This window comes from Chenopodium album, chromosome 26, assembly GCF_948465745.1.
Source record: "Chenopodium album chromosome 26, dcCheAlbu1.1, whole genome shotgun sequence".
Classification (NCBI taxonomy): domain Eukaryota; kingdom Viridiplantae; phylum Streptophyta; class Magnoliopsida; order Caryophyllales; family Amaranthaceae; genus Chenopodium; species Chenopodium album.
Genome location: NC_137859.1, coordinates 5,363,305 through 5,388,861, shown reverse-complemented (window position 1 = coordinate 5,388,861; position 25,557 = coordinate 5,363,305). Strand labels below are relative to the sequence as shown.

The 25,557-nt window shown below is 32.3% G+C and overlaps 3 protein-coding genes across 4 annotated transcripts; all 3 read left to right on the top strand.

Annotated features, from left to right (window-relative positions):
- The first annotated feature begins 176 nt into the window (after positions 1-176).
- Positions 177-7,077, top strand: LOC145617243 (aldehyde dehydrogenase family 7 member B4). 2 transcript variants are annotated; one of them, XM_081671937.1, is made up of 16 exons: positions 177-321; positions 412-556; positions 1,477-1,563; positions 1,689-1,820; positions 2,313-2,385; positions 2,640-2,662; positions 2,750-2,813; positions 3,044-3,089; positions 3,754-3,934; positions 5,253-5,429; positions 5,525-5,689; positions 6,010-6,150; positions 6,273-6,370; positions 6,511-6,660; positions 6,756-6,824; positions 6,913-7,077. In XM_081671937.1, exons 2-15 carry the CDS (start codon positions 422-424, stop codon positions 6,808-6,810), a joined length of 1,527 nt encoding a protein of 508 aa, XP_081528063.1. In that variant the 5' UTR covers positions 177-321; positions 412-421; the 3' UTR covers positions 6,811-6,824; positions 6,913-7,077. The 2 variants fall into 2 exon arrangements, with proteins under 2 accessions (XP_081528063.1, XP_081528064.1); XM_081671938.1 differs by having other exon boundaries at positions 6,756-6,828.
- A 1,950-nt stretch (positions 7,078-9,027) lies between these two features.
- LOC145617320 (RING-box protein 1a-like) lies at positions 9,028-12,758 on the top strand. The gene is made up of 5 exons (XM_081672013.1): positions 9,028-9,255; positions 9,348-9,398; positions 9,499-9,558; positions 12,262-12,333; positions 12,447-12,758. The coding sequence occupies exons 1-5, from the start codon at positions 9,135-9,137 to the stop codon at positions 12,482-12,484; spliced, it is 342 nt and encodes a 113-aa protein (XP_081528139.1). The 5' UTR covers positions 9,028-9,134; the 3' UTR covers positions 12,485-12,758.
- A 988-nt stretch (positions 12,759-13,746) lies between these two features.
- On the top strand, positions 13,747-14,148 carry LOC145616676 (uncharacterized). The gene has a single exon (XM_081671438.1). It carries the CDS (start codon positions 13,747-13,749, stop codon positions 14,146-14,148), a length of 402 nt encoding a protein of 133 aa, XP_081527564.1.
- Positions 14,149-25,557: the final 11,409 nt, after the last annotated feature.

Genomic DNA, 25,557 nt, shown 5'->3' with positions numbered 1-25,557 from the left:
ATGAAGTTGAATTACTTTAAATTATTCAAACAAAAAAAAAATTAAATTACTTTATCAAAATCCAGATTTTAAAAATAAAAATTGCAAATAATTGCAAAGGATAATGCAAAATACAAAATTAATGTAGCCATGTAGGTGCATTGTCACAGTCTCATCCAAGAGTTCTTATATGATACGGCAGTCCCCACTTAAAGCTACCTATATATAACATCATTGATTTCTTCCCATCACTTCGATTATATAAACTCCAATTCTAACCATCTCACTCACTCAACCTTTTCTAGTTTCATACGACAAACAAAAATAAGAGAAAAATTTTAAGTATGAATTATTAATCTTTTGATTTTTTCCTTCATCCCCTTTGTAGAATTTCTGAAAATGTGATTAATTTTTAATTGGGTTTTTTTGCAGAATTGCAGGGATGAGTTTTGCAAAGAAAGAGTATGAATTTCTGAAGGAGATTGATATTAGCCCACGTAATATCGGCTGCTATGTGAGCGGCAATTGGAAAGCTAATGGTCCTGTTATCTCCACTATTAATCCTGCCAACAATCAGGTATAACCCATTTCTTCAATTTCTGTCATTTAATTTATTTTTTGATTAATTGATGTAGGATAAACATCTGAATGTCTGATGAATTTAATTTCTGGGTTTTTAATTTGAATTAATTGTTGAATTGGGTTTTGAATATCATTTTTTTTTTGGGTGTGATGACTGATGAGTCGTAAATTTATCATGATTTTCTGAGCTCAAAGGTTTCTAACTTTTGTTTGATGTTATAAATTATACCCATTTCTTAAAGTTTTGGTTTTTCTTCATAATTCTGTTGATCCGAAAACTGAATAGATAGTACTGCTGTTGTTGATCTATTGATGGGATGAGGGGCATTAATGAAAGTAGTTTTTTTTTTTTTTTGAATGTAGTGAAAGTAGTTTTGTTGAGCAGTCTGCTGTATTTTCTTGTTTACTTTATCTGTTTATATATTTTTTGATATTAGTTAATCTATCCATTTCAGAATAATAGGCTGTGTTTGACTTTGGTAGTCCAATCTTGTGAAATTTGATCCTTTTGTTCTATTACTATATTGTAGTGAAATTGTGAAAGTTACTGGAGTATAAAATATAAACTAGCTATTTAGTAAGATTAAACATTTCACTTGATAATTAGTTACATATGTTGATAGTGGTCAAAAGCAACGAACTTAACTGTAATGAAGGTGTTATATTTTGTTTTCCGAAAAATTTCATGTGTTGATTGATGGGAAGTGTTGAAAGAGATGAGCTATGTTGCACATACTCAGATTTGGGTGTTGTGTCCGACACTCCAGATTTTATATTATATTAGGTCACTTTGTATTTAGGTGTCATGTCAATATGTCATGTCGAAGTGTAGGAGAATCTGATACACGACAGTATCATAGGAGATGAGAGTGTTTAATTGCTTGTTTTTTGAAATTTGTTTTGGTGTTGATTCAGCCAATTGCTGAAGTCGTGGAGGGTTCTTTGGAGGATTATGAGGAAGGCCTGAAAGCTTGTGCAGAAGCGTCAAAGATGTGGATGCAGGTGGTTAATACAGTCCTTTTGTCTTAGATTTGTTTTGGCTTCAGCAATATTTTTGTATTGGAATTTAGACATCATATTTGTTACAATATTTTGACTTGTTTTGATTTCTTTTACCTTGTCATAAGATGCCTGCCCCAAAAAGAGGTGAAATTGTTAGACAGATTGGTGATGCTTTGAGAGCTAAACTCCAGCAGCTTGGACGGTTGGTGTCACTTGAGATGGGAAAAATACTGCCTGAAGGGATAGGAGAAGTTCAGGTATGTTACTTTAATGTAGTTTAGTTTAGCTGTGGTTAAGGTTATTCCGTAAATGACAGAATTAATTCAAGGCTTTTTATACCTGCTTAAATTGAGTCTATAGCTATAGAAGTTTTGAGTGGCTTGGACCTCCAGGGAGTGTGACTGCCCAGTTATTCAAAACAATTTGTCTTATTATTCTGTTGGTTCTTGGAACTGCTGTTAAACAACTAAGATAAGGTGAGGGATGTCTAGCGATGATTTTGAAGTATATAGCTATAATAATAATACTTCTGGCCTTCTGTACAATATTGATCTATATGGAGTATGGACACTAGCCATATAGTTCTTCCGAATAACAAAGCCAAAATACGCTCTCTCCCTTCACGTTTTGTTTTCCATGTTTTGAGCCCTTTTGTGCTTTCTGCTTCTCACTTAAGTGTTACATTAGTATTATCATCATACTTGTATACTTTTCAAACGTCTAAACTACTGAATTAATGTCATGTGCAGGAGATTATTGATATGTGTGACTTTGCTGTGGGGTTAAGTCGACAACTAAATGGCTCAATTATTCCTTCAGAACGTGAGTAAAAAATTATTCTTGTAACTTTTTTGAATAAAAGATGTGTTTTGGTAATGCATGTAGTGGAAGTCGTGTAATCATCTTATTGAAAAAAGAAGCCTATAGGCTCTATGTATTTAATAGGCTCAATCTCCATCGTGATTGATAGTAAATTCCTTTTTTTTTTTGGCTTCATTTGAAAAATGGAGGTTCTTACTTTTAGTCTACAGTCAGCCATGTTTCCCCCATCTAACACCAGTTACTTTCTATAACAGGTCCAAATCATGCAATGCTGGAGGTATGTTGAACATCAATAATAATCTATCTGGATAAAGTTATGAGACATCTTTTCCTTTTCATCTTAAAATATCCTTAAAATGCACAGGTCTGGAATCCCCTTGGGATAGTGGGTGTAATTACAGCATTCAATTTTCCTAGTGCTGTTCTTGGTAAGTCTTCTTCTCTCTCTGGTGAATAAGAAGAAATCTATATTTTCTTTTCAATTAAAGTCGAAAAATCAAGATGTCTTGTCATTTCATTCTTTTATGTTTAACTGTGCTCGCATATTGTGTCATATGACATTCTTACATTGATTGTAAGATGTCTTGTCATTTCATTCTTTTATGTTTAACTGTGCTCGCATATTGTGTCATATGACATTCCTACATTGATTGTATAGGTTGGAATGCTTGCCTTGCACTAGTTTGTGGCAATTGTGTTGTCTGGTAAGTATTATCTTTAACATTCTTCAATATATAAGATATAAATGCTGCTCTGGGCATGAATATGATTTTCTGGGAATAAATGAATGTGATTGTTGGAACCAAGAATTTGTCATGGTTAGTAGAGCTAACATGTGAGCTATAATGTTAATAATGCTTCATCGTCCTCTAGTGACCATATATAGTATGTCATTGTCAAATTCAGCACCCTTTTCTGTATATTCTCACCTGCATTGTGGCATTGTGCTCAATGTGACATTTTAAATTTGATGATGATGGAATATTGAAAAAAGTAGTCCTTGCTTATTAATAATTACTTTATTTTCACCCCCACCCGCCCCAAAAAGGTTTTTTTTGGCTGTAAACGAGTAAATGTTAGGAAATTTCTTATACCGGCATTATTTCTTCCATTTTTTTTGATCTATTTTTCCTCTGTTGGTCTAGTAGAACACCTTTCCAATTAGTCTACACTGATTGGAGGGCACAAACGCCCGTCAATAGTGGGATGTTTACTTTAGGGAAGGGGAGGGGGGGGGGGAGTGGAGAAGAATTGTATAATAGCCACTTTGAGTCTCACAGGAGTTTAGTTGAATTCTCATGTGTATAATCCAATTTAATGCCTTAGATCAGATCTCATACTATGCTTTCTTTAAATCCTTTGTTTCAGGAAAGGTGCCCCTACAACTCCTTTGGTCACCATTGCAATAACCAAGATCGTAGCTAGTGTGTTCGAAAAGAATAATTTGCCAGGAGCAATTTTCACCTCCCTTTGCGGTGGGGCTGAGATTGGTGAAGCAATTTCAAAAGATACACGCATCCCGCTTGTTTCATTTACAGGAAGTTCTAAGGTAGGTTTTCTTGTATGACTATTTTTAAGTTACTCCTTCCATTCAGATATCATTGTCATATAGACACATAAACTAGTTAGGATGTTCAGAAAATAAGTTACTTTTCCTGAACTAGAACTAGATTAGATTTGGGATCTCCAGTAAAGTATTGGAGGCTTTGCATCAAAAAAAAAAAAAAAAAAAAAAAAAAGTAAAGTATTGGAGGGCGGATGGAAAAAAGAGGAAGACAACTATATTATAGACATATAGGATACACCTCTTCTGTTATTTTCAACTTTGCACAACTTGGAGTATCATGCTTACCAAGTTACCAATGCATAACTTTGACCATGAATATCAATAATTATTTTCTAGTGAAAAAAAAAAAGAAAAAGAAAATTTGATATTTTAAAAGTATTTATTGGAGGAATTTGACAAGATTCCACGTGACTACATAATCCCTTATGTTGCAAAGTATTCTTTAATCTTAATTAAATATCTATAATTATCTTCTAGTGAAAAAAAAAAACAAAAATTGATCAAAAAAGAGTGTGAATGATTTGAAAGTCCAAATGTTGCAAGCATTAAAGAATAGAGAGAGTATATATTAGTAAACTCATAGTTAACCTGAATTGAGAGAGGGTGGGACAAAGTGACAATTAATATCAGAGGGAGGGGGTAATTTATTGATATTAATGAGTTTACTCTCTTGTGGAATTTGTTGTTCAGTGTTTCTTTCATGACTTCAACTTAAGAACCTTGGAACTGCATGGGTTGGCTACACATACATTGATGCAGAAACCAGTGAAAATGTCTTAATGGCCTTTTGACTTTCTTAAAACTCTGCTTATAGTCTTGAACTTAGTTTGTTGAGATAACTTTCAATCAATATTGCTGAATTTGGTTAATGAATTGGCTCATGAGCTGTAAAAGTTGGGCTCCAAAGAGTGAACTTGATCATTATAATGTCACATAAAATCACTTGCATTAACCTTGCATGTTAACCATAGGCAGAATTCCACCTTTGGTATGAAGTATATAAGAGTTAATATTTTGGCGCACTTGAAGTTTATAAGATTTATTTCTCATTGCCAAAGGTCCTTCACAGTTTCTTTTGAAATGTTGATTGGCTATTAAGTATTAACCCAGCCAAAAAATATTTTGTGATGTTATTTAGTCTCTCCTGAAAATTTTATATAAATCTGTATATTCCTCGGGGAAATTTTGTTGCTTTAAAGCTTCTACACTTAATTTTTCCTTAGAGTTCTATTATGATGGGTTCTTTATGTACCTTTTAAATCAAGCTTTTAATTTCACTTCTGCTGCATACTGATGACAGGTTGGTCTGATGGTTCAACAAACTGTGAATCAAAGATTTGGAAAATGCTTGCTTGAATTGAGTGGAAATAATGCCATAATTGTCATGGATGATGCTGATATTAAGCTGGCTGTTCGTTCTATCCTCTTTGCGGCTGTTGGTACGGCTGGTCAACGTTGTACAACCTGCCGTAGACTGGTAATCACATAACTGTTTCCTGAATGACAGATTTCAAGTCTAAAGAGTAGTAAGAGACTCATTCAAGTTCTACTTTTTTTTTCCTATTTGCTTAGCTGCTTCATGAAGGCATTTATGAGAAGGTACTTGAGCAATTGCTTGTTGTCTACAAACAAGTGAAGATTGGGGATCCTCTTGAGGATGGTACCTTACTTGGACCATTGCATACTAAAACTTCAAGAGACAACTTTGTGAAGGGAATTGAGGCTATAAAGTCTCAGGTTTGAACTCTTCTAACCTTAGCTGACTTTACTTTTTTCAAAACTTTGACGATTTGACCCCAAGGCCCAACAAGCTGTGCCAAACTGCCAATCACCTTTAAATTTGCGTTGAAGATTTTTAACAGAAATACAAAAGCCTCGAAGATATACCCAATATTGCTTAGTTAGTGTCTGTTCTATGGCTGCGAATGTGCTTTGCTGTTAGCATTATGACAAAAATAGTGGGTCGTTTTGCATGGAAGTCATTGATACCTTTTCCGTAGTCCAGATTTAGGTCACTTATGGTTTTTCATCATAGTATGATTCATCATCTTTTGCAGGGAGGTAAAATCCTTACAGGCGGTTCAGCCATAGAATCTGAAGGAAACTTTGTTCATCCAACAATTGTTGAAATTTCGCCTGATGCTGATATCGTAAAAGAAGAGTTGTTTGCTCCTGTACTTTATGTTATGAAATTCAAGGTGAATATTCTTGTTTTGTTCAGTAGTCGACATGTCAAATTTATCATACGTCGTTTTCCTTGAAGCTGTTTGTAAATTCTCAGTTATGTCAAACATAATTAATGGACCATCTGTGTGTGCAGACTCTTCCAGAAGCAATAGAAATAAACAACTCTGTTCCGCAAGGTTTAAGTAGCTCTATCTTCACTCAGAGACCTGAAGCTATCTTCAAATGGATTGGGTTAGTTCAGTTCAATTACTGGTTTCTATGCAGACGAAATTACTATAGCCAGACTCCTGGACAAAATGTTAACAAGTGCATATATATTGAAACCTGGGATCCTTGGACTTTCTCAAATTACATGTTTGGTTTTGTTGCAGGCCTTTAGGAAGTGACTGTGGCATTGTGAATGTAAACATACCAACGAATGGTGCTGAAATTGGTGGTGCTTTTGGGGGTGAAAAGGCAACTGGAGGTGGCAGGGAAGCAGGAAGTGACTCTTGGAAGCAATACATGAGACGTGCAACATGGTATATAACTTATCCAAGTTTGCTCAATAAATTCAAAGTTTCATTGCTTTATCCTTCCCTATGAAGTGACTAATCTGATTTGACATCCATTGCAGCACGATCAATTATGGGAGTGAATTGCCCCTTGCACAGGGAATCAACTTCGGCTAGATCATCCATCCGAGGTAGGTAAAATCTCCTACTTACAATGACTGTTACTAGAGATGATAAGCTAATAATCACACTGTAATAATCCGTTTCCTTTTTCCCCAGCCTGCAGGGTAATGAAGGTGTTTTGCTTGTGAGCATCATGCAACAAGGGGGTACGGCCGTACGGGGGGGAATCTTTTACAAGTATACGTTATTAGTTTTGTATCTTAATGAATATTCGTACATCTCTGTTTCCCCATAGTGAAATAAAGACAATCTTTTGGCTTATATCTTTATGTGCAATTCTTTGTACTGTCTAACGGTTGGTAATTTGTTCGTTTTAACATAAGCACGTGCACGGTGATCTTAAATGTTATCAATTTTCTCCTCATCCGATCACCCTATGACTATAAAGAATACATTTTTGTGAAACAAAAATTGAAATGAGAACGAGAGATTAATATAGTATGCATTCACCAAATATGTATGTTTGCACTCTTAACTGTTGGTTATTGGATGAGGGGACAGGGAAGTATAGTGTATCGTTGCTACTTCCCACAGTTGCAATGCTTATGAACTCAAGAAAAAATTATATCTAACGAATGTGTAAAATTTTGTCTGTTTGAATATGGAGTATTATGAACTCAAGAAAACATTATTTTTACGACTTATATGCATCATACAAAGTTGTTTAAGAATCAATTAACTCTACTAAAATGAGCTAGTATGAAAAAAAATATGTTAACAATTTCACAACATAATAATTAAAAAATATACCATTTTTTTTTTTTTTTTTTTTTTTTTTTTTTTTTTTTGTTGACAAGAGCTTAAACATATACTCTATTACTCTATCAGTATTAGGTACGTACTCCATAGTAATAATACTTTTAAACGGGGTTTATAAGTTATAACCATTATTATATTTTCTAAAACAAATGGTCATCTAAACCACTAAAATAAAAAGTACCCGTATAAATGGTATGTTGATTCAATGTTTATCTCAGCGATTTACCACAATATTGTTAAAACAAAAATAAATTCCCTTTGTGCATCGGTTTAAAAACAAAATTTCCATATCGTCCATGTAGGATCGGTGTTTTTTTTTATGTGTGGTTCAACTTATAACCACTTACGGCAATAGCAGTGTAGCTTAAAATCGATTTTAAAAAAGAGACCGTTTTTTTTACTGTTGACAGGTCTCTTGCCTCCTTTCTTTCCTAAGCCAAAAGCTAATTTTGTTACATTCAAAGAGACCCGATTTCAGTAGTAACCAGTCTCTTTTCCTTTTTAAAACAAAACAAAAATAAAATAAATAATTAATGCGCTAATATTGTTGGCGGTTTAAAGCTAAACCAAATACCAATTCTACATGGGATTTTGTTTTTAAAGTAGTGTATAATGTGAATTTATTTTTGTTTCAACAATATTGAGGAAAATCGCTCGGGTTTATCTTAAGTATGCAATAATGGTGAGGTAATTAAATCAACTAAACACGATACCTCAATTACCACCAATTTATAAATGAAATGGGTTAGGGTTGACAACTTAGGTCAATGTATCGGGTATAGATTTGATTTTAGATCAATTTCAGATTGTGTGTTAAACGGCTAGTATTATGGTTGTTTAATATGGAGTACTTCGTATTAGATTATTAGTATGTACAAAATATGAGAATTATGTCAAATCGAGTTAAATTTGAGCTTAAATAAGACTAAGGGCCTGTTCTCATTGACTGAACTCAGCTGAACTGAACTGAACTGAAGTGAAATGAATATTTTATAAGAGAAGGAAATTAGGAACTGAACTGAACTCAGCTGAAGTGAACAGGCCCTAAGTTCATATTTTTCTTAACAATGCCTGGTTGGCCCATTGTGTAGAGATTGTCATCACCAAAACTTTGGTTTATTTGATTTTGGCCGGAGTTTGTCCAAATTTATTCTATTTTATTTGAATTTTCTGAATTGATTTTGCTTTGACTTAGGGCCTGTTTAGTTCAGCTCTAATAAGTTCAGTTCCTAATTTCCTTCTCTCATACGGAGTAAACAATTCATTTTAACTCTATTTAGTTTAATTCAGTTCTGCCCCAATCAGTTCAGTTGATCAATAATTTCAGTAAATCGGAACATGCCCTTAGTTTATTAAAAAAGGAAAAAGAAAAAGATATTCTACACTTAAATTACTTTTTCTAAGATTAAAAAAAAGGTTAAGAAATTTTAATTCACATAATTTACTCTTATAAACAACTGTCCAGTACACGGAACACCGTGTTCTTGTTTGTTAGAGAAAATCAGCTGGGAAACATCAATCGTAAAATTACTGTCATCTGAAACTTCGTTGACAAATCAATGGATTCCGACGTAGTTATGGTTCCCGCCGGCGAGGGTTCCAGCACCGCCGGCCCTTCTTCCAAGAAACCCAAACGTTTCGAGATCAAAAAGTGGAACGCCGTCGCTCTTTGGGCTTGGGGTAATTCTACTCTTCTTCAACCCTAATCTTCAATCTCCCCGAAATTTCCGATTGATTGACTTCAATTTTGTTTTTGTTTTTTTTTTTTGCAGATATTGTTGTCGACAATTGTGCAATTTGTCGTAATCATATTATGGATCTTTGTGAGTTTAATTTTCAATTTTTTTGGGCGTTTTCGTTAGTTAGGGTTTTCGTTTTTGAATCTAATTTTTTGTTTTTCGTTTGATTTTGAATTGATTTTAGGTATTGAATGCCAAGCTAATCAAGCTAGCGCTACGAGTGAGGAGTGCACTGTGGCCTGGGGTATGATCTTCTCTGTTTTTTATTTTTTTATTTATTTTTTTTTCATTTTTGTCGCAAATTTAATGGTTTTTGTTTATATTTGTTAGTTTATAGAATTGTAATTTGAATGTTGTAGTCAATTAGTATGATTCTATTGTCAAATCTTTGAATAATTAAATTGTAGAAAAAATTACATCTTTACTAATTGATTGTGGTTTTGATGTTTAGTTCTTTATGCTTGTTGTGATCCTTGTGTCCTTTGTACGCCGTATATTGTTGGATTATGTTTTGACTGTCCGACTATTGTGTATAGTCTATTCCTCTGATTCAAGTTATTCTCTTTTTTGCCTGAGGATCAATTCCTGTTTTTCTTATTGTTTTGATGGTCATATACTTGATAAGATAATGTTTGTTGGATCTTACCTGCTGCCTTGAGTATCTTTTATCCATTGACCTTGATTTGGGAGGTCATATTTTTTGTGAATTAGACAGTTTAGTGCTTTTCCTGTTTGTCATTTAGGAACTATTTTTGGAGTTGGAGACAATAAGTTGTCACTTGTCAGTGTGATCAAATGGAACTTTAGAAGTGATAACTGTTTACTCGTGTATGTAATCTGAGGGCTACACACTTAATTATGACTTGCAATTGAGTTTTATTTATTTATTTATTTTATTTATATATTTATTTTTTGGTAAGGGATATGTCTCACCATGGACATTGGTTTTGGTAGATATAAGTGAGATCTTTAAAGACGAATGAATAAATATTCAAGATTCTTGTATGTTGGAAATTAGGGTAACATAGCTCATACTTTGATATTGCTAGGACACTTATGTTGGTTCATTTAAGTAGCTGTTTTTTGTCGATTCAGTAGTACAATATATTTCAACATTTTACATCAATGTGGATGTAAATTTAAGATCAATAGGATGGTTGAAGTTGGCATCCTTTACTTTTATTCATCAGAAGCTTTAAACGCTGGTTTTTTAAAGTACCTAAAATCTTCTTTGCTGGGTCACATGTAGATTCCGTTGAAGCGATCTTATATTCTAAGGTAGTACTTGCTGGTGTGGCTTAAAATGTCTCTGTCTGGGAGTAAATTGTCTTCTGTTTCAGAGTTTATGAGAATGGACCTTAAAATTCTACTACCTCCGTTTTTTATTAGTTGACACGTATTCCAGTTTGGGAAGTTTTCTTTTAGTTGACACGTTTCTATTGTGAGTAAACTGTGTTGTTAAATGTCAATTTTACCCCTTTTTTTTTCTATTTCCCACAACAGTCTCTCTCCTCTCTACCCTAGCTGCCTTCCCACAATCTATGTTTCTCTCCTCTGCCATGACTATGAGCACCACCGTACCATGGTAACCTGATGATAGAGGAGCCGGTGACCGAAGCCCTGTTGAGCGGCAGCGACACCATTTCAATTACTTCTCTAACCTCTCTCCTCTGTCGCGACGCGAGCACCACCATGGACACCACAATTGCATTTTCTCACTCCTCCTTCACCGTTAGATCTCAGATTTCTCTCTCCTCTCATTCCCCTCCTTTCTTCTCGGACTGTAAATGGGGTTATGGGAATCCTTAAAATGGTATATTTGAGGGTGATTCTTGCAATTAGCTTGAAAGGCTAACATTTAATTGTAGGGCTTGATGGGGTTTTATATACCGCCAATGTTGAGATACGGATCTAAGAATTGTAAAATTGTGTTGCTGACGTCGCTGGAGAAATCTCCATTGAAGAGATTGAAAGTTTAACAGTTTGCTTTAATTGGTTTGGTTTTGAGTATTGTGGGAGATGTTCCAATATAATATTGGTTCGCTTCTCCTTCGCTGAATTTTCAGTGGGAAAAAGAGCCAAAGAAGATGAGGTCAGATGGTAGTGAAGGTGGTGAGAAGGAGGTTGAGGAAGGTGAAGGTGGAGGTGGTGGTGGGCCTTGTGGTTGTGGAGAAGGTAGAGTAGACAGTAAGTTGGGGTAGAAGTAATCAATAAAGTAAGGGTATATTTTTATTTTCCCTTCTCTCCTACCTTTTCTTAATTTGTGTGCCAAAACCAAACGTGTCAACTAATAAAAAACAGAGGAAGTATAAATTTATCCCACATGATGGCAATTAAATAGAATGGTCCAAGAAGTGATAAGCCTTGTTAATTTGTTATATTGTTGGATATATTTCTTTTCCTTTATGTGGCCTTGTGATGTGAGAAAGATCGTGAAATTAATCAAGCTACTTTTGTTAGTGGATAAGTGTCCTTCCTATTCTTATGGGAGCTTTGGGTGAGAACTTGTGATCTGTGTAAGCCCTAAGTCTAATTCCTGAGATTGAATTTGTAGACAATATCTTTAAACTGTAAAGTTTTCATATGACCATCATTTGATTAGTTCTGATGTCAAATATATCACGACTGTGATGACTCTATATTATAACTAATGCGCTGTCAATCTGTCAATGTATTCTTCTGGCTCTAATAAAAGTATATAAAACTTGTATTCAAATTGTAAATGTTTCACGTGCCATCATTTTATTAGTTATTGATGTCAAATATATTATCTCTATCATATAAATCATGGACTATCATTGTATTCTTATGGCTCTAGGCAAAGGAGATAAACTTTGTAACCTATTGTACTCTATTATCTAGTCCCAGTGCTCTTCAATTTGGTCACTGATGTGTATGAATCTACTTTGCTTCTCATATTCTTTTCATTTTTTGCTCTTGGTGGCAGGTGTCTGCAACCATGCCTTCCATTTCCATTGCATCAGCCGTTGGTTAAAAACTAGACAAGTCTGCCCATTAGGTATGTGGTGCTATAGCCTGTTTACTTGTCTCTGTTTATTGCCTTTCTGATTGCTATAATCTTTGAAATGCTTAGACAGCTGAAGGAAATTTCCTTTTGTTTTCTGTGTGCAGATAATAGTGAGTGGGAGTTTCAGAAATATGGCCATTAGTTTTGGTTATGCGGAATATGTAGAGCAGCTTTCTTCAGCTCATTTGGGGATGGTCAGTGGAGATTTTGTAAAAAAAAAAATGCCTTTTTTTTTTTTTTTTTTTTTTTTTTTCTTTTCGCAGTTAAAGTTGTGAAGAATGTCCTAATGTTTCCCGAGTTGCCTTGAAGTCTTGAGATTACATGCTCTGGACAAGAACTTGATTATCTGTGTAACCTTGAATCTGAAATTAGATTATTTCTACTTATGGATAAAAGATTCCCATGCTATCCTTGAATCGCTGCTACATTTTCTTTCACTCTATGTTCCCTTTACATCAATAGTTTGATCAATGTTACTCTGGCTTGAATTCACGTTAGACCATCCTCAGTAATGGTTGAAACAATGAAGATTCCTAAAATTGTATGAGTATTGGAGATAGCGTTCAAATTTCTAACCCTTTTTATTTTGATTTTGATATTTTTAGTTTGCAATACTTGATTCCTTTGGTACTGATTTCCATTTTTTTTAAAGTATTAATTTATTTAAAATGTCGTACCTGAAAATTTTTAAACATGCCGTTTTTTATCCTAATTCAGTTCCCCGTACCAATATATGTCCCCATACGGCTTTTGTACCTGTACCAGTGCAACATAAATTGACAACATACACCAAACTAAATTAAAAACAATAACCAAGTCAGGGCCTAATCTGATTTACTGTTTATGAGAGAAGGAAATTAGGAATTGAACTGAATTGAGGAGCAATGGAGAGAATACTTATTAAGTGTAAATGCATCTGATTGACATGTAATTGAACAAGGCCAAACGGATAGACTTAACTTCATGATAACTTGGCAAGAGATTCTGGCATCCCGTACTAAGTATACTAGAGGTCATCAAAGTTAACACGGTCCGACCCGACCTGATTAATAGCGAGGATTGGTGTAGACATAAATATACTAATTGGTTAGATTTTGTCAAATATTTTATTACAACGTAGAAAAGCGAAAAACGAAAGATACAAGGTACAAAAACCGAAATACAAAAATACTTGGAAAAAAAATAAAGCACAAATAAAATTTGCTCTTTTTTATTTTTATTTTTAAAGGACAAATAAATTATTGATCAAGTGATCAGTGACTTAAAATTTAGTTATGGAGACGTCGGGCCCACTCACACAAAGATGCCCATCCTAACATTATGCGGCTATAAAACCCCAACCTCTCCCCAAAAATATACAAGTATTTGCTCCCATAAAACTATAGTCTCTTTTTTTATAAATAAATGGCTTCATTTTACTCCGATGCCTTACTCCACAAACAACCCCTTACCACCCACTCTACCACCATCACTTGGCCTAAACCCCCGAAGATCCGTCTACGTAGACGTGGGCGGAGGCTCCCTACGGTCCAACTAGGCACAAAGAAACCTCGTCGAGGCTTCTTCCTAGCGCGATTTTTAAGGCGTATACGTGTTAAATGGCTAAGGTTACAACATTCTTGTACGTTGAAGAAGCTTAAGAAATATTATAGGTCATTAATAAAGGATTTAATTGAAGCAAGTGCATCAGCTGAAGCTTATCAACAAAGGGTTTTTATGGAAACCTCTTTTGCTGTTCCTGTTGTTGGAGTTTCTTTGTCAACCTACCATGGTGGTATGAGCAACCCCAGATCCATTTTATTGTGATCAAATATTTTCAGATCTTTAGTATTTAATGTGAGTTATTACAGTTTTATAAAAATTAAATTTTGTTACAGTTTGTATTGGAATTGCAAAATGTTATTATTTTTATTATGTATATATAGATATTATAATTAAACTAGTCCTATATATTACTCCATATTATATTGGTCTATCAAATGAATTTTAATATTTGCATTGACATATGGTAAATGGACTAATATATTAGAACATTTTAGCTTTTACAGAAAAGCCAAGTATAATGGTTAAAAAATAAATAAATAAATTAATTAATTAAAAAAAAAAAATTAAAAAAACCACATAGCTCTTTAATTTTTTAAGCTTTTATTGATCGTCGTCTATATGCATACAATTTTGTGCTACGTAATATATGTAATAAAATATTTGTCAATATCATATGCTAATTGGTTAGTTTTTGATGATATATCTAGCCAATCTTTGACTATCAATAGTATTTTACTCCTATGGAGTACATACTCATCAGAAAATGACTATGAAAAAATCTTAAGACGAAGAAATATATACGTTTTGTCGCCCTTGAAATATTAAGCGATGAGGTCTCATATTGCAACACAAGGTCAAAATGAAATGTGGCAAACTAGTTTCAGTATCAAATTAAACTACTAAAATGTCATGTTATACGAGAGTATGATTGATTGAAATTATAAGAGTACGAATCACATAATTAATGAGTTAATGACTTCTTTAATTCTTCTTTTTCAAACAATGAGGAAATTGACCAAGAAGGGTCGGTTATAATAATGAAAGAGGGAAACAAATTAAAGTACATGCAGCCAAATAAATCTTGTTTAAGTTATTATACTTATTAAGTACGGAATAACATCTACTGTTATTGATGTCAAAAAAAAAAAAAAAAAAAAACATCTACTGTTATAAAGTCAAAGATGACTATCAGACTATGTGCAACTTCACCTTTAAACAAACGCATGCAACACATGGTTGTAGATATGCTACATTGGCTAGATCGATGCTCAACAACTCCTAAAGTTATAATTAAGCATATAAAAAAAATTGATCATCTTAATGCGATTAAGCTAAAAACCATTTGTTAATCTCTACCGTATTAAATAAGACGGACAATGACTAACATATTAGATTAGTGATGTCTTCCACCTGCTATTAGTTGGTTGATTATTTTAGGTAGCATGAAATTTTGTTTAAAATATGTGGTCAAACTCTTTTCGGACACAAATTAATTTGAGTAGACCCATTGATACTATATGTATTATCACCTACACTTTTGACATAATTATAATATCATCGCATATTCCACCATTATGAAAGCGAGGGATAGTTCAAGTGGTTAGAGCTTCCCTCCCGATTCTAAAAGATCCGGGATCGATTCTCACCCCTGCCCTTATGGCTCTCTAAACACAAAAAAAAAACATATTCCACCATTATTATTAAAGTATATCTCTTAATTTGTTTTATCCCACTATATTAATTTTTAAAACATATATAGTAGGTAGCAATATAATCAGCTTTTCTGTTTTGCATGGGAAGGCATTATTTTGCGGAAGCATCTGGCCATCGTAGGTAGTGAATGGGTGCCTTTTGCGTTTCCCTGAAGAATTGCAGCTTACTGTTGCAGCAATAGTTGTATGAATTAATTAGTACGAGTATACTCCATTATTTCAATTCGTCATTACAATAAGTTAATTGATGTTTTGAGCAATTATAGAACCGTAATTGTAAGCAAGGAATCAAGATTATGCAATGTGATTGTTAGTAAAGTTACACTCATCCAATTGTAGATTTCCGAGTCATCAAATTTAAAGAGATTTCTAGGTTATAAACTTGTAAATACGGACTTACGGAGTACTAAATAATGTTAATAAAGTTTGTGTTGGCATGTTGCTCTTGCTCTAGGATTAACTCAAAACAGAAATGATATCCATTCATTGAATGAAAAACCTAAGAAACTCGGTGAATAGTATGAGTATATACGCAATAAAAATAAAAACATACGTAGTACATATGATATTTAAAGACGTTCATAACAATCAAAACCTTAATCTTACAATTTTTTACTCTGCTTTGGAAGTTTCAATTATTGTGTGTATCAATATTCAAAATGTGTACGATATTGCACACTAAAGCTAGATCTTAGATACGAATAGAAATATATATGCATAGTACTTCCGTACTTGGGAAATTAATTTTTTGTAAAAGCTTGGAAAGTTCATGGTTATTTCGTTAAATTATCCTTGTATACATGACAAATCGTGTAGGCGTAACCGCGTAAGAGACGGGGCTAAAAATACTAAAACTGAAAGTGGTCCGGTGCAATTTTGTGAAATTGGACCCTAAAATCTTTTTATTGAGGAAAAATATGTTATTAAATTCAAAAACCAAGGCCCTTTTATAGTAGGTTTACTTAGGGGACTTGTGCGATCGACCACCCTGCATATGCTATAAACCACCCCTGGTAGGCATATATACTTGAAAGAAGGAATGATTATAAAATTAAAATCCTAGGATTTAGCAAACTATGTACTTCATTTATGTTTGATATTGAAAAATATACAAGTATATTATCAAGACAAAATCAATGATTTTAATACATGTGAATTGAAGTAAAATACAAGCAATGAACACAATGTATTAATGAAATTGTAGGAGATAGAGAAATAATTCTTTTTAAATTTTTCAAGAGATTTTCTTTATAAAAATTTATACCAAATTATCCGTAATCAACGTAGTAGATTAAAAGAGTGATTTTTACTTGATTTATAATGACGAAATGCATATACGTATATGTTCCATATAATAAAAGAGAAAAAAATACAAAAGGCAATCAAGAAATGGACATATAGTTCTCGACAAGACGCTAAGAATTTCAGTTAGATGACTATGAATCGCAATAGAGGATCTTCACAAGGTCACAGCTAAGAGATTCAACAATCAATTTTATATACCCATCTAATTGATCTAAAGATAATATGACAAAATTTAGATTATTGCATATTAAAATATGAATACAAATTATAATTAGTAAACTATAGACAATCATACAATCTAGGTCTTTTGTCACCACAAATTTGTCTCTTACGATTGCAAGGGGTCAAAATCATATGACCCTCTACAAGAAAGCTCTGATGAACGAACAAGAAACATTATATACTATCAATAATGCATATATATCAATATATGCGACGGTCCGACGGATGCATAATTAGTATTCCATCATTTCTATATTAATTGAAATAATAAATAAGTATTTTCAAACGAGTCTTCATAGACATTTATTAAGCTTCATCACTCTTTATTACTTATACAAGGATTAAAGAACTAAAATAATGATTAAAAATACCTAAATTTCCTAGTTAAACTGAGTTATATTAAGGACCTGTTCTCATTGCCTAAACTCAGCTGAACTGAACTAAACTGAATCGAGCTGAACTGAATTGAACTGAATTGAAATGAATATTTTATAAGAGAAGGAAATTAGAAGTTGAACTGAACTGAACTGAATTTCAAAGTAAGAGAACAGGGCCTAAGCTCTGACTTAATTGAGTTATAAGCTCTTTAGTCCCTCTAATAAAAAAAAATAGTTGAACAATAAATCAATAATACTTGGTACAATAATAATAGAAAAACGTCAAAGAACAAGGCAAAAATAATATAAATATTAGGAAAGTATGACAGATCAATCTACATAGGTCAACTCCATTAATGAGGCAAAGAAGGGAGAAGTAATGAAGTTTCCATGCAATTAAATTATTTAAGTCAATTAATTAACCAGCGATCATTACTTAGGGTATAGATCGACTTGCATACTAAATGAGTACTCTACAAGTCTACGAGCATGATAAATAACACTTATCGTATGTGCTTACGTAAGGAGTAGTTGATTAATGTTCCTTATAACTTTTGCAATTTGCTTCATCTATATTCCAAATTTCGAATATCCTGTCACATACGTAAGGTGGCTAGGTCTTCGGTTACACAGGCTCATTCCTTAGCGGGAGCGGCTCGGCGTAGGGATTTAATTTGTTTTGTTTTTTAGTTTTATTTTTTAATATTTAGTTTCCTTTGTCAAAAAAAGAAAAAAAAAAAAAGTGATTATTATTTATTAATAATAGTAGTATATAGTACGGAGTAATAAACTAGTAACAACCTACTAGATACATTTTCCTTCTCTCAGTTCAAATCAGCTCCAATCAGTTTAGTTCAGCTCCTAATTCCTTCTTTCATAAAATATTCATTTCAGCTCAGTTCAGTTTATTTCAGTTCAACTCCAACCAGTTCAGTAAATGTGAACAGACCCTTATTTTTTCAAAAAAAAAAAAAAAAAAAAAAAAATTACTAGATACATTTTATAAAATTATGTTTTGGTCGTTGTAATTTTTAGTTTTATCACTGTATATGTATGTAATTAATGTTTGATTTAACTTAAATATTGCTTTATTTTTATATCCGAGTATATATATATATATATATATATATATATATATATATATATATATATATATATATATATATATATATATATATATATATATATATGTATATGTATATGTATATGTATATGTATATGTATATGTATATGTATATGTATGTATATGTATATGTATATGTATATGTATATGTATATGTATGTATATGTATATATATATATGTATGTATGTATATGTATATGTATATGTATGTATGTATATGTATCTATGTATGTATGTATGTATAACCTTATGCATATACATGTTTCCTTATTTTAATTAGACAAAGCTACTCCTAATTAAAAATTCCTCATGATCAAGAAGAAATTTTAGCAAATATTTGATGATTTGATAGAAAAACAGATTGATCTTGTAAGTTGTAACTATGATTCTTGAAATTACGTAAAAGCGTATCTTATTGTTTGATTTTTTTTTTTTTTTTTTGGTTTTTTGACAGGATATTAGTGTTTGACTTTATTTACACTAATATTTTATTTGATGAGATCCTATTTTATGATAACTAGTAGGCCTCTTCTTTTCTCATGATTACGAATGTGATTTGTTTCATTGGATTTTCTATTGCTTCATATCTCACATGACATCATATGGTAATGAATTAATGATACTTATCTTCTAAATATAACAAGACTGAAAATTAGAACTTATATGAGGTACCGGATATATATTGGCTCTTATTTTATTTTCATATATCTAAGTGGATCGTGGCCTCTTGCCTCTTGGATTAGGTAGATCCAATGCTATGATTTCATTCTTGTTTTATTAGGATTGATTTGGGCTAGATTTTCTTAACTAGTATACCTCCGTTTTCTGTTAGTTGACACGTTTTGATTTTAACACTATCCACATACTTCCCTTTAACCATGTTTTGTGATTTATATGTGAAGAAAAATAGCGTCAAATAGATCTTGTTAGATAAGTCACAATGTATATTTTCAAAATATCAACTTTTTATAATTTTTCTTTATCGCTAATTAAAGATATTAATGATTGAATTAGTGCATTGACAAACGTGACTAAAGAAACGTGTCATCTAAAAAGAAATGGAGGAAGTATTATTATTCTATTAATGCTCGGTTTATTTTTGCAGAAAACATTTTTATGAAAAATAAAATATTACGAATGTGATAATGTGAGCAGGACTCAAGGTTTCAAAATCATTTCCTTCAGATTGAACTTTTAGGCCCGATACATGATCAAACAGACTAATGGGTTGAGTTATTGTTTTGGCAGATACAGAAATGTAGCCCAAATAATATTGGGCCTTTTGTAATTAGTGAAACAAAGTGCTCTAGTCCATCTAAGGTTATCAGTTTTCAATATCTTGTTTAGATGTCATCATCAACTCCCAATGAAGTGAATGAACTCAATGAAGACATAAAATTTGGACGGAGAAAAAGTTCTTTAAAAACTAAAATTCTATAAGTACTAAAGTAGGCGAGTAAAAAAAAAATAATAAATAATCAAAATACGAAATAGTTTAAGTCAAATTTATAAAGGAAATAAGACTGGCTTATTACTCCGTATTATTTATTTTTGCAATAAAAGTCGGCTTTTTTTGGTTGAAAAAAAAAAAAAAAACCTATTACCAAGTTTCAAAAACCTTTTATTATTGTTTGACTACATTAAAAAGCTGAAAGTCGATGAAGAAGTCACATAAATGTCAATTACCAAAAATAAAATCAAATTTTTATGGCTTTGAGGAAGCTAAAGTAGCAAACATTGGCCACATATACAATAGAATAGTCACACACTCACACATAATAAGTACGGAGTATGATAATATAAAATCGCGTAGATATAATACCCGTTACATAAAACGAAAAATAGTATGATTTTTTATTGAGTACCAGCAATTATTGAAAGAACAGACAGGACACATAAGAGTATAAGACCTTTAATATTGCATATCTTTTGGGTGGATTGAGAGCAAGGCCAATGGATGACCAAAAACTTTTGGTCATGAAATTATTTAGGAAAATTTGTCAAAAAAGACCTTTTAAAAACACTATTTTACAAAAAACAACCTTTTAAAAGTTTTTTTGCAAAAGAAAACCTTATTGTTAAATTTTTTTGTTGAATACAACCTAGTATTACTAATTCACTCAATTAAGTTCTAATGTTTTGTAATTGCCCTTTAACTTTCACTTATCCATTTAATAATACCACCACCCCCTACCTTTCACCCTTCCCCTAGCAGCAGCCCCCTCCCCCAATTGAGCCGCCACATAGGACCCTCTACCCACAGCAACCCACCTCCATCACCGAGTGGGCCCCTTTCCCGGTTTCCACTTTACCGTTGCTGCGACTACACACCGATAATAGTCCTCACCAAACTCTACACGCCGGCGTTTAATTTCATTTTCATCAGAAACACAAATTTCATTGGTGTTTTCGTAGCAAAGTATTTTCATGATTTCTATAATTGTTGAATTAACTATTTATTTGCTAATATTATGAGGGTTTGAACCTTTGAATTAAAGAAGAACATTTTTTTGCGACATGGGTGTTATATATAATCTCAATTACCCTTTAATATTACTCCAACCTTTATCGAAATCGCAATACCCAGAGAGCATACAGCGTGGGAATAAGGGTAAACTAATTTTCCAACTTACCTTGATGTTCCTTATGTGACCCCTAAAACTAGAATTTTATGAGATATCATTTACGGAACTACGATATCGAACATTGAAGCTACGCTAGTTGATTAGTAATGGGAAAGGGGTTAGTAATGGGTAAAGGTTAAACCGGGAAAAGGAAGGGGTTGACTCGGTGGTGGGTAGCTGGGGGAGGCCTGCGAGTTGGTGCCTTGGTGGTGGTTTTATTTTTTAATCTATAAATTAATTCAATTATTATATAGTTAAGTGATTTTTAGAAGAAATTAGAGGTTAACTAAGTGGATTAGATATACTAGGTTGTCTTCAGCAAAAAAAATTTACAATGAGGTTTTCTTTTGCAAAAAAACTTTTAAAAGGTTGTTTTTTGTAAAATAGTGTTTTTAAAAGGTTTTTTTTAACAAATTTTCCAATTATTTATTATTATTCTCTATTATACTTTACCAATGACCAAAATTCATGACCACCCATATTTTAATACTCCAATGGTTGCTCAAGAAAGTTTGGTCATGAACTTTCTCTCTCCTACTTTTATCATACCCCACTATACATTCTCTTTCTTCAATCTCACCCTAATAAATACCACGTGGCACTCTCTCATGCTTTGCCCAACAATTTAGTTTTGGTCATGGGGAAGCCTTGGTCATCACCTAAAAACCCCATTTTTTGTTTATTTTCAATATTATAATGCTAATATATTATTCTCTCTCCTCATGACCAAAGTATTGGTCACCTGCTGGCCATACTCTGAGCCATATAGGGTTAGGCAATTTAAGCCCCACTAAGGCACTAGAGTTTTCCTTGCTTTCCATTGTGAACTTGTTCCATTGAATTTATTATTTTATGAATAATTAAATATTTATGACGTCGATCAGCTTCAATTCTATAACGTTGATTGGAGTAATTTCTTTCGGTGGTCTTATGAAAATTTTGAACGATCAATAAAAATTAGTGAATGTTTCTAAGTCATTGTAATATAATTAATTGTGTATTTGGCTTGATATTTCAATTTAGACTTGTAGTTCATTGAATGTGATTATGCTTTTATGACTTTAGCTCTATTCAACATAAAATTTATTGTTGCTCGATCCAATTATTATGACGTACGGCTCTATGGAGTATTTACAATCTATGAGACAATAATACTCCATTCGATTAATACTACAAAAATACTTAATTGAGTAATGTAGGTTGAGCTTGCTAATGATGTTCCAACAAGAGCAAAAGCATATCATGTTACTAATAATTACAGTTTTTTTTTTTTTTTTTTTTTAAATGTAAATAATTAAAGATTATTATGTGAGACCTTGTTAAATTTGTGTTATTTATGTATTTTTTTCTCTATTGTGTTGTCAAAGATAATGACGTTGAAATGTGTGCATTGGAATTTGTAAAAGGAACAAAAAATAGCTTTGGTTTACACTTTATAGCTAACTGTTAAAGGCTGACTTAAGAGCAGTTATACCTCTTGAATTCCAATCAGATTTAATGATAATGTTTTAAGCTTCTGAACATAGCAGATTTCAGCAGAGCAAAGCAGACAACAACAGCTCAAAAGAACAGGACCTTAGTTAGTTGGCAGAAAGTGGTAATAGATTGAGCAGTTTACTATTTTCTTTGTTCTCATATTACAAAGCATATATGTATAAATTAGGGAGACCATAGAGTTGGTAATGGAGGAAAACAGAGAGGCCGGTGAAAATGTGTACATACAAACAAAGGCGAGATGCAAGGACTTAGCCGATTTCCCCGGTTTAGAGGCATTCTCTCATTTTTGTGGTCGGTGACAGCAATTTTGGCTAATTATTAAATAGTGAAATGCTCTTATAACACATGCATTGACTTTTCTAATCCAACAATTTTTAACCATTTAGTCAACCTATTAGATCGCAATTTATGACCCATTTCTTTCTTCCTTCTCCTTGCTTCTTTGTCCCCAACAAATTATCATTACAAGATTATTTTTTTACCAATGGAATAGGAAGATTGCTAACCATAGTCTTTTATTTCAAATAACATGAGTGAGTGTCTTATATATAGTAAGACAAAAATAAGAAAGTTAATTAATCACTTATGGCTTGTTCTGTTTACTTTATTTTCACTGATTTCAGGTCTAATAAGTTAATACAAAAAGGATTTAGACTCATAGCATTGAATTTTATATTACAAGACACTCCAATAATGCAAATTCTTGGATGAACCTGACTATCAATCTATCATAGTATACATAGAGCTAGGCCGGTGCATATATATATATATATATATATATATATATATATATATATATATATATATATATATATATATATATATATATATATTCACTTGAAAGCTACTAATCAAAAGCTCAGGTACACAAGGAGAAAGAAGGCTTAGCTTGTCGAATGACGAAGGCAATTTTTTACATATGAGTGTGACTGTGTAACACCTTTAATTTCTATTTTAAGTAGTGGTGTCAAAAGCTGACCCAATTGACACCATTCAAAACCAACTGAAAATAAACAAATTTAGATTTTGACTTGTATGGACAAAATAATTTATTACGCATGATCCAAATTTTAATTAGATTCGACTCGAACTCACCAAATCAGACCCGAACATTCGACAAGTCTAATTTCCAAGCACGTCGTCTCTAGGAAGAAGTTCCGTGGGGGACAAAAACACAAAATTAATTCGCAAAATTATCTATCATCTATAAGCAGGGACTAAGATTGTTAGTACTATGTAATGTCAGAATAATTAGTTCAATTTAGTAGAGTACGGAGTATTTGACTAGCTGATCCATAATTCCATTGTATGAATTTGAGCGTTCAAAGTTTGTATCACTTTAATTATAAGTGATTTCGCAGAAGTTTAACAAAAATAAAGGAGCTGATCAATTAGCGATGATCATTTTTCGCAGCCAGATTGATGGGACTTAGATTTTCCACGTCCTTTAAGAATGTTATCGAGTTTGACTTCCTTTTTTAATTCTTGTTTACTAGTATAAACTTAGCCAACTAACTCATTCAAAAAGCCTTTTTTTTTTTTTTTTTTTTTCAAAACGAATAATAGGAGCTTTTTGCTAGTTAAACATGTAATCAAAGTAACAATTTGATTCCCCTAAAAAAAAAAAAGTAATAATTTGATTGAGAGAAGTTTGAAGGAGAGGTTTCAATCCAAATGCTAGGTTTTAATTTTTATTATTTTTTTTTGGAATTTAGGTTTTTAAATATTTTGACAAACATGATTTATTCCTAAAATTCATCTAATAATTTACCCTTCTTAAAAATTTATCCAAAGTATTTCTAAATATCATAGTAGTATAGTCATTTTTAACGTTAAAACAACAATAATGAATCTACTAGTAACAAATATTTATCAAACATATTTACTCAAACAACTAATAAAAAAAAACTATTTAAAGTGTAAACTAGCTATAATTTGGGGGTGCTTATCGAGCGAGTCGATCACGAGCTGAGGGGTGCTCGACTCAACTCGAAAACTTTTTACATGTGCTCAACTCGTGCTCGCTAAAAGTTCGAGCAAATAAAACATGCTCGGCTCGTGCTCGTTAAAGTTTCGAGTCGAGTAGCTCACAATCTGATCGTTAAAATATTGGTACTTCTATTATTATGTCTTTATTTATTTTTTGTTCAATTTATATTATAATCCTTATTATATATAGATATTAATAAAAATTTACTCTTTCTTTTTTTATGATATAAATTAAGGCTTAATTAGTGTCAAATTTGTTTAAAGATAGTAACTTTGTTTGCAAATTTTATATTAATAATATTTTATCGAGTTGCTCACGAGCTGCTCAACTCAATTAGCATCCCTAGCTATAATATAGCTAGCACAACTAGCTGACAATTAATATGATATAATCAATTATTCCCTTAATGACGTCCAGAGATAAGCTTCTCGGTTCGACGAAGAAGTGAAACGTCATAAAGCTTGATTTTCAATTTTTAAGGGTAATGATTTCTACTAGTCGGGCTCTCGGAGTCGGATTGTTTGATAAAATATATTTTCGGCAATGGAAACGGGCCAAAAAGTCTAACTTGCATTTGTGCCGTGATTGACAGGCTTTTTAAGCCATCCGAGTTTGTTTAAGGCCCGAAAATTGCGTTTAAATATTTTCCGGATTTTAATTTTGTTTTATTTTTGTATTAGGGTTTTGTTTAGACTACTTAAACGCTTTAGCCGTCTTTAAATGGAGTTTTTGACATTTTAATAATTTTTCAAGAGTTTTACTCTTTTCTGGTGGATTTCAAATTATTTTTACAGATTGCTTGTAAATCTGTCTGTTCGCA

Excerpts from the sequence above, each read along its gene's own strand:
- LOC145617243 (XM_081671937.1), top strand. The coding sequence starts at position 422 with ATGAGTTTTGCAAAGAAAGAGTATGAATTTCTGAAGGAGATTGATATT. Across the intron at positions 1,564-1,688 it reads CGTCAAAGATGTGGATGCAG|ATGCCTGCCCCAAAAAGAGG; the intron begins GTGGTTAATACA and ends CCTTGTCATAAG. Across the intron at positions 2,814-3,043 it reads TTTTCCTAGTGCTGTTCTTG|GTTGGAATGCTTGCCTTGCA; the intron begins GTAAGTCTTCTT and ends TTGATTGTATAG.
- LOC145617320 (XM_081672013.1), top strand. The coding sequence starts at position 9,135 with ATGGATTCCGACGTAGTTATGGTTCCCGCCGGCGAGGGTTCCAGCACC. Across the intron at positions 9,256-9,347 it reads CGTCGCTCTTTGGGCTTGGG|ATATTGTTGTCGACAATTGT; the intron begins GTAATTCTACTC and ends TTTTTTTTGCAG. Across the intron at positions 9,399-9,498 it reads TAATCATATTATGGATCTTT|GTATTGAATGCCAAGCTAAT; the intron begins GTGAGTTTAATT and ends AATTGATTTTAG.
- LOC145616676 (XM_081671438.1), top strand. The coding sequence starts at position 13,747 with ATGGCTTCATTTTACTCCGATGCCTTACTCCACAAACAACCCCTTACC.